The following is an 8,805-nucleotide window of genomic DNA, read 5'->3' as shown; positions in this document are numbered from 1 at the left end:
TTAATTTGTCCAACAGATTCCTATGCTCAGTTCTAGTCCCCCATCTGTCTGGTTCTGGTTCTTCCTGAGGACACCACATCATACCAAACGGACTAGGATGGTTCTCTAGATGTCAGAGATAATCCTCTAGTCCTTGTCCATATCCTTCAGTGTTTACTCAGAGAACTCAGCGATCTCCCCTATGTATTCATGGGATGATCCAGACTCAATCTAGTTGTCATGTATCCCTCTGCAGCCTCCAGAATGAATCACAACCCTCTTGGTAGTACCAAAGCAGAGCAGAAATGTTATTTCCTTCCTTCCTTGGCACGCTCAGCACTATGGAGCTGTTCTAGAATCCTGTTTGCTTTCTTGGCCAGAGTCCTTTCCTATACTCTGTAACTCTCCAGCTCCAGCCTAACCTTCCCCTGTCCAGTGATGACTGCTTACAGATGAAAGACACGTGCATGAGATGGAATGTATTTTTATGGAAAGGGTGTTCCAAAATGAGGGAAGAATCCCTCCAGGAGGGGGTAAGTTGGTGATATTCAGATTTTAGAGTAGCTTGAAGTGTTTTTAACTGACAGTTTGGAGTCAGGGTCATAATCCTTCACATTGTTAGAACGGGCTGTTTTCACAGAAAATTTCAGGCAGCACTCTTGATCATTTGGGCAGGTTAAGTATTGAGTTTCAGTTTTTCTGCAGGTGTTTCTGCACATGCCATGGTAAAGCTGACATGGAATCCAAGGCTCTTGGCTCTTGCCATACTGGGATCTGAACAGGCCACCTGGGGAAAACATAGCCATGTTTAGTTTCCTTGCAGCAGTGACAATAGGAATGGGGAAGCATGATTTAAAGAGAACAAGCCCTGAGGATATTAACAGGATCCAGAGTAAAAACCACTTCAGTTCAAATCTGGGCTCTGTCATTATGGCTCCTCACCCTTAAGCAAGTTAGTTCAGTTCTCTGGCCCATCACTGCATCATTTTCACAATGGGTGTCATAATAGAACCAAGTTCTTACTATTTGTGATGTTTAGCTTAGCATATATAGAGTGCTCAGGAGAGTATCTGGTGCATAATAAGTATAAGTATAAGAAGTAATGATGACTCAGTTGGTTAAACAACTTCCTTCAGCTCAGGTCATGATCCCGGATTCCCAGAATCAAGTTCTGCATCGGGCTCCAATCTCCAATCTCTGCTTCTCCCTCTGACCTTCTCCTCACTCATGCTCTCTCTCACTGTCTCTCTCACAAATAAATAAATAAAATAAATAAATAAAATCTTTTTTTAAAAAAGAAGTAATGAAATATGAAGCAGTGTGTTGATATAAAAGTATTTTCCTGAGGGTCCAGGGCTTCAAGGGCAGCTCCTGTGAGCACGTATTGGACATGCTTTCAAGTGCCCATACAGATGTGTGCTCCTCACACAGAGCTCTATCAGAGATAGCCAGGCTCCACTCTGAGGCAGGGCACACATACTTGAGCCCCTGCATGCCTTTGTGCTTCTAAACATTTGAGCAAACATGTATCACTCATGTTTGTACATTGGCCCCACAGAAACAGATACCATATAACATGTGCAGCACACTGATGTGCACACACAGGCACATATGCACGTCCATATTCACACCACTTGAGCATATATACATGTGCTCACTGTACAGAACTCTACCATACACTTTCCACATATGGCTAAAACCCATTCATGAGTGTTGATAGCTATGTATCTGTCATCCAGATATGTGCATGTGTATATAGGTTCCTCAGCTGAAAATGCCCCAATGACAAAGTTCCTGACACTTAGCCGTCTATAAATATTAGTCATCAACAGTATTTGTTACCTATTGGAGCTTTCAAAGACAAAGGAGCCAAAGAAAACAATACTAACAATCATCGTCACATGTCCAACATCCACTGTGTGTCAGGCATTTTGCAAATGTTATCTCATTGAAACTTCATAAAAACCTATTGTTATCTCTGTTCTTTAGATGAAGACACTGACGCTCACAGAGAACTCTTGTTCTGTCCACATTTCCATACCTTATACTTGACCATTGTAGGATTCAATTTCTTTTCTCTATGATATTAAGCCCATGCACTTCCCTCTGTGTGTCACATTGCCTCTCTATATGATAGGATTTCTAGGACAGAGTGGCATCTTCCTGCATGATGTCTTCAGGTATAAGGACTTCTTCAGCTATCAATACATAGTTCAAAATCCATAGCTTAGCACTCCAGGACCTTTTCCACCTGTCCCCTCATTTCACACCCATTCATCAACACTCACTCTGTTCCAGGCCATGTACTCAGTGCTAAGCATGCAGAGGACTCCAATGCCCACCCACATTAATAAAAATTGGATAAGCAAGTCTGACATTATTTCTGCATGGAAAAAGAACATTTTGATAATTTTTTGACAAAAGAATGTAAAATGTTCCAAGTTTAGATGAAGTCAGAGAATGTGAGGAGAAATAAAAAGGAAAATGCCTTAGTGATAGACATCCCATAGCATTTTGGCACTGGTATGAATATGAACTGTCCCAGAAATTGGCACTCCAGCCCAGGGAAGGCTGCTACATCAGCCAGCCTGCTAGTTAACCAGAGCAAGGCGGTAAAAAATGGTACCCCTTCATCCATGTTCCAACGTCATGGTACTGCTGCATTTCCTATTTTAATTCTCACCCTCATCATGGAGCCCCTCTTTTTTTTTTAATAATTTTTTATTATGTTAATTACCATACAGTACATCATTAGTTTTTGATGTAGCATTCCATGATTCATTGTTTGCATATAACACCCAGTGCTCCATGCAATACATGCCCTTCTTAATACCCATCATCAGGCTCACCCATCCCCCAGCCCTCCTTGCCTCTAAAATCCTCAGTTTGATTCCTAGAGTCCATAGTCTCATATGGTTTGTCTCCCTGCTCTGATTTCTCCCCCTTCATTTTCCCCTTCCTTCTCCTAATGTCCTCCATGCTATTCCTTATGTTCCACAAATAAGTGAAACCATGTGATAATTGTCTTTCTCTGCTTGACTTATTTCACTCAGCATAATCTCCTCCAGTTCCATCCATATTGATGCAAAAGTTGGGTATTCATCCTTTCTGATGGCTGAGTAATATTCCATTATGTATATGTATGTATATATATATATATATATATGGCACATCTTCTTTATCCATTCGTCTATTGAAGGGCATCTCAGCTCCTTCCACAGTTTGGCTATTGTGGACATTGCTGCTACGAACATTGGGGTTCATATGGCCCTTCTTTTCACTACACCTGTCTTTGGGGTAAATAAATACTCAGTAGTGCAATTGCTGGGTGGAACCTCTCTTTTGGCATCATCCTACTTAAAAAAGGAGGAGGTCCTCAGGGGGCCTCGCTAGAGTGACACCCACACTCTTCTGGCTGACATTTGAACTGGTGGACTTTCATTTTCTCCCAAATGCAGTGGATGGAAGCCAGGACATCCAAGATCTCCTCTTTGTAGGAATGAGAATCTGGCAAGCTGACCTTTCCTTCACTCTCTCCATATGGTAAACAGGTCAAGGCAGACACAGAAGGATTCTGCTAACTGTGGCTAAATAAACAAAGGTTTTGTTGTAGATATTTCTAGCTTCTCAATCCTGCAGGTGTTCTAACCCTGTATTATTCTGCATCACTACAAACTAATACCCACATCAAGTTAACATCACTTTTGATCATCCCTCCATCTCCAAACTGAAGTCAGAGACCTGCTTTTATTTGATTGATTGATTGATTTTCTTGTAATTTAATTTTTAAATTCTTTAAAAAAAATTTTTAAAGATTTTATTTATTGATTTGACAGAGAGAGACCACAAGTAGACAGAGAGGCAGGCAGAGAGAGAGAGAGAGAGAGAGAGGGAAGCAGGCTCCCTGCTGAGCAGAGAGCCCGATGCGGGACTTGATCCCAGGACCCTGAGATCATGACCTGAGCCAAAGGCAGCGGCTTAACCCACTGAGCCACCCAGGCGCCCCTAAAATTTTTTTTCTTTAAGTTCAATTTAATTAGCAATATACTGTATTATTGCCAGGGTAGAATTTAGTGATTCGTCAGTTGCATATAACAACTGGTGCTCATTACTTCAAGTACCCTTCTTTTTTTTTTTTTTTTTTTAAAGATTTTTTTTATTTATTTGCCAGAGAGAGAGAGGGAGAGAGAGCGAGCACAGGCAGACAGAATGGCAGGCAGAGGCAGAGGGAGAAGCAGGCTCCCTGCCGAGCAAGGAGCCCGATGTGGGACTCGATCCCAGGACGCTGGGATCACGACCTGAGCCGAAGGCAGCTGCATAACCAACTGAGCCACCCAGGCGTCCCTCAAGTACCCTTCTTAATGCCCATCACCCAGTTACCTCATCTACCCACCCACATCCCCTCCAGGAACCTTGTTTCCTAAAGTTAAGAATCTCTTATGGTTTGCCTCCCTTTCTGTTTTCGTCTTATTTTATTTTTCCTTCCCTTCACCTATGTTCATCTGTTTTGCTTCTTAAATGTCACATGAGTGAAATCATATGGTATTTGTCTTTTCTGATTGACTTATTTCTCTTAGCATAGCACCCTCTAGTTCCATTCATGTCTTGCAAATGGCAAGATTTCATTCTTTTTGATGGCTGAGTAATATTCTATTGTGCATATATAAACCACAACTTCTTTAACCATTCATCTGTCAATGGACATCTGGGCTCTTTCCATATTTTGAGACCAACTGTTAAATATCAGCTTTGCTTCTGACCCTTTGTACTCTGTGCCCAGTCTCCCACTGTGAGAAATGGGAATGAGAGTGTTGGCATGAAATCAGAAAATCTCAACTGTGTTTGTGAAGAAGGCTGTTAATAAGATGTGTCATACTTTATAATAACATGGAGACTTGTTAAGTATACTCACATCAAGTCTCTAAAGATTCTGATTTGATAGGTCTGAGGAGAGGCCACAGCAAAGGTGTTTGGCACAATGTCCCAGAAAATATGCATTTGTTCCTGCCTGAATTGAGAGCCACAACACTGCCTGACTTTCTCACATTGACCCATAGACATTGCCCAGCTCATTTCCCACTTTGGACTTGTATTAGGAGCAAATTAAAATATCAAAAATCAAAAAACAAAACATATGCCCTACACTCTTTCTAACAGTTCCATCCAAAGCCGAAAGCAATGTAATACATGATTTCTCTGCCACCTGTGCATCCCAAACAAGATCCTTCCCTACCTCATTTCTGAGGTTCTTCCTACCTATATATACTTTTAAGGTATAAGTCATTTATATATTCACTCATTCAATAAATGTTTACTCAAACCTACTCTGTGCAAAGCACTCACCTCAGCACTGGGAATACATAGATTTAAAAGACAGAGTCATGGCTTTAGGGGTGCCTGGGTGGCCCAGTGGGCTAAGCCTCTGCCTTCTGCTCAGGTCATTGTCTCAGGGTCCTGGGATCGAGCCCCACATTGGGCTTTCTGCTCAGCAGGGAGCCTGCTTATCCCTCTCTCTCTGCTTGCCTCTCTGCCTATTTGTAATCTCTCTCTCCCTCTGTCAAATAAATAAATTAAATCTTAAAAAAAAAAAAAAAGACAGTCATGGCTTTCAAACAGTTGAATTTCCAAGGTATATGTTTGGGGTGATGAAAGGCAAAAAATGACTTTGATTATCCTAGAAAAGTTTGTCCAGAACAGTTCCTGCCCATTAATTCTGCCAGGTGAAAGCATTAAATGGTTACTAAGGAAGCAACACTATGTACAACTTTTGAAGCATAGGTTGATGTCTTCCTTTGTTGTTGTTACTTGCAAACCCACCTGTGGTTTCTACGGCTGCTCCAACATGGAAACTGAACTTTACTGAATGAGAACAAGTGTCTCTCAAGTAAAGAAGATGATACAGAGTGAGAAATACCGGGTAGGAGAAAGTGGAGTAGGAAGAGGATGGGAAGGGGAAGGAGGAATAGGAGACGGAGGAGAAAGGGAAAGAGGAAAAAGCAGTGATTCTGAACTCAGTCCCAAGAAAGGAGAGACAACCTTAGTTCTCTATAAGGCTGGGATTAGACCCATGTCTCTCTGTACTTGCCAAGTTTTGAGGAGAGACACTTGAGAACATTCCAGCCTCCTGCTTTCATCTTTCCTCACTGCCTACAGTTACATTTATTGCTTTTCAGTGCTCCTGAAAATCACACTCAAGAAACTTTTTTACGAACTTGAAAATATTACCAGATATTTTTCTTTCTTTTTTTTTTTAAGATTTTATTTATTTATTTGACAGAGAGAGAGAGAGAGATCACAAATAGGCAGAGAGGCAGGCAGAGAGACAGGGGAAGCAGGCTCCTCACTGAAGAGAGAGCCCAATGTGGTGCTCGATCCCCAGACCCCGAGATCATGATCTGAGCCACCCAGGCACCCCCAGATATTTTTCATGCAGCATTCATTCTCCCCATTTCAACAGCCACAGCTCTGCTGTGATGAATGAAACTGTCCTTCTCAAGCTTAATTACCCCCAAACTCAGGCTAAGGCAATCTCTGCCTAGATAAACCCCACATATCCCCAGTTTGATAACACACCTACTTAAACCAAACACCTAACTCCAATTGTTCTCTAACCACCTAAGGCTCAGTTATAAAATTTAACACAAACATGACAATAGCAAGCCACCCATCCCCAATTCACAGCATCAATCCAAAACACAGCCCAACCACCACCCCCTCACCATAACTCAGTTCTATCCAACTCCACTTCCAGCTCCATTAAAAAATAATAATAATAAAATAAAAAATCCCATTTTCTCTCAAGACTACACCAGAACATCAGTCCAGCCCAATCCTATAAATAGAATTTTCACCCTCTCCTCGTGCCCACTCATTTTTCTGATATTATTCTCTCTCTCTCTCATATACCATCCCCACCACAACTCACTCTCCCAAACTACCATTGTTCCCTCTGATAGCTCCCCAAATTACATCCAATCTCTCACATCTAATGCATGCATCAAGCTCCCCTCCTACCAACAGCACCACCTAAAATTCTTCATGCTTCAATACTCCACTATGCCAGGAACAGCAGGAGGAGCAGCCTCTTAAATTTGTCTTGGCAGAGCAGAATCAGGGGAGATCTTGACAGGAGATGGACCTTGGGAGTAACATTCACAACCTATCTGAGACCAGAAAGGCCATAGGTAGTGCCTGTGGTGTGTGAGTGGGAATCATCTCAGAGGTCACTAAGAAAACAATACGACATGCAAGACCCCAGAACCTTTGAGAGAGGCCTGAGTTACCTGGAGTCTTACGAACCAGGATCAGAAGGATGGAAATGGTCATTAAATAGGGCTTCATGACTGACATGTCCTGAGAGAATGGAAGGCTGTGCTGCAGAGGACCGAACAGAGATCACTACAACAGAGAAATGTCCTGCCTTAATAAGTTTTGGAAATGGGCCAGGGTTGTGTGCAGTGAACTAAAAGGGATGAAACATACCTGGGGTCAGCCAGGCAGAAGGATAACATGTATCACATATCTCAGCTGGGCACTTTGTGTAAGTGTGGGAGATTTGCCAGAGGCACCCATATCAAAGTGCACCTTCCTTCCCAAAATGAAACAAAGGCAAATTAGAGGCAGTTGGCAAATGTGTGCGAGACAAATTTGAATGAGTGAATGAATCAAGCAAGCAATGAGAAAACTAATACATAAATATAAGAAATAAGGAGTCCTTTCTTAAACTGGTGTTTATCATCCTGATAGTAGAGTGTCCAGCTCTGTCAGTAGTACTTACTGCATATCCAATCCAATACTAGGCATCAAGGACTAAGAAAAGAGAAGGGAAAGACAATGATGATCAAAGAAAAGATGGAGAAGATCAACTGAAGGGGAAGTATAAGTGGTAGAAGGAAGGGAAAGACATGAGGCAAAGATAAAGGCAGTTCATATTTGCCATAAATCAGCTATGTCAGTTTCTGTACTAAATACTGTGGGCTAGATCTGAACACTTACGACAACACTGTGACATTAGATAATATTTTCCACTCCACCGATGAGGACAAGAAAATTTGAAGAGATGATATAACACTCCTAAGCCACACATCTGATGAGATGTAGAGCCTAGATTAGAAATTATATCTGTCTAATAAAAAAAATTTTTTAAAAAAGAAATGATATCTGTCTGACAGTATATATCTTTGGGATTTTCCATTCTTCCTGTGAGTGGAAAGACAGAAATGAGAGATTAGACAAAAACATAATCAAACACTAAAAATCAGAGAGTGATTCACTGTTCAACATAATAAATTTAGTTTGAGGAATTCAGTGCTCATCTCTTAAGAAATGAGAATGAGGGGCACCTGGGTGGCTAGTGGGTTAAGCCTCTGCCTTCGGCTAGGGTCATGATCTCACGGTCCTGGAATCGAGTCCTGCATCGGGCTCTCTGCTCGGTGGAGAGCCTGCTTTCTCCTCTCTCTCTCTCTGCCTGCCTCTCTGCCTACTTGTGATCTCTCGCTATCAAATAAATAAATAAATAAAATCTTAAAAAAAAAAAAAGAAAGAAGAATGAAAGGATTTTTTGGAGGAAACCACATTGACTTTTTACTCCAGGGAATCATGTGGAAGGCGGATGGGCAGGATCCAATCTTTTGAATGGAAGTCTGGAAATGAATGAAAAGGCTCTTTTCAAAAGTCTAAGATAGGATTGCTACATCTTGCCACAACAAGGCAAATGGAACTGGACTAGTCCTCCCAAGTGTAAATGGAATTGTACTAGCCATCCCACTATACACAACTCTAACACTTGAAAAAATAAAGAGTAACTGTTTCAATTACTGAAATAAA

At 41.5% G+C, this 8,805-nt stretch overlaps 1 protein-coding gene across 1 annotated transcript; it reads right to left on the bottom strand.

The window, feature by feature from the left end:
* Positions 1 to 527: 527 nt before the first annotated feature.
* On the bottom strand, positions 528 to 7,329 carry DEFB116 (defensin beta 116). Its single transcript, XM_032859370.1, has 2 exons — positions 7,263 to 7,329; positions 528 to 766 (listed from the first exon to the last, which is right to left on the bottom strand). Exons 1-2 carry the CDS (start codon positions 7,327 to 7,329, stop codon positions 528 to 530), a joined length of 306 nt encoding a protein of 101 aa, XP_032715261.1.
* Between the last annotated feature and the right edge of the window lie 1,476 nt (positions 7,330 to 8,805).

Source organism: Lontra canadensis, unplaced genomic scaffold (genome assembly GCF_010015895.1).
Source record: "Lontra canadensis isolate GAN:19392208 unplaced genomic scaffold, GSC_riverotter_1.0 scaffold16, whole genome shotgun sequence".
Lineage (NCBI taxonomy): Eukaryota > Metazoa > Chordata > Mammalia > Carnivora > Mustelidae > Lontra > Lontra canadensis.
Note: the sequence above shows the minus strand (reverse complement) of the source record. Positions and strands in the feature narration are given on the sequence as shown.

Coding starts and splice junctions, on each gene's coding strand:
- DEFB116 (XM_032859370.1), bottom strand. CDS start 7,329: ATGTCAGTCATGAAGCCCTATTTAATGACCATTTCCATCCTTCTGATC. Junction 767..7,262: donor CCTGGTTCGTAAGACTCCAG/GTAACTCAGGCC, acceptor TGTTTTCCCCAG/GTGGCCTGTTCAGATCCCAG.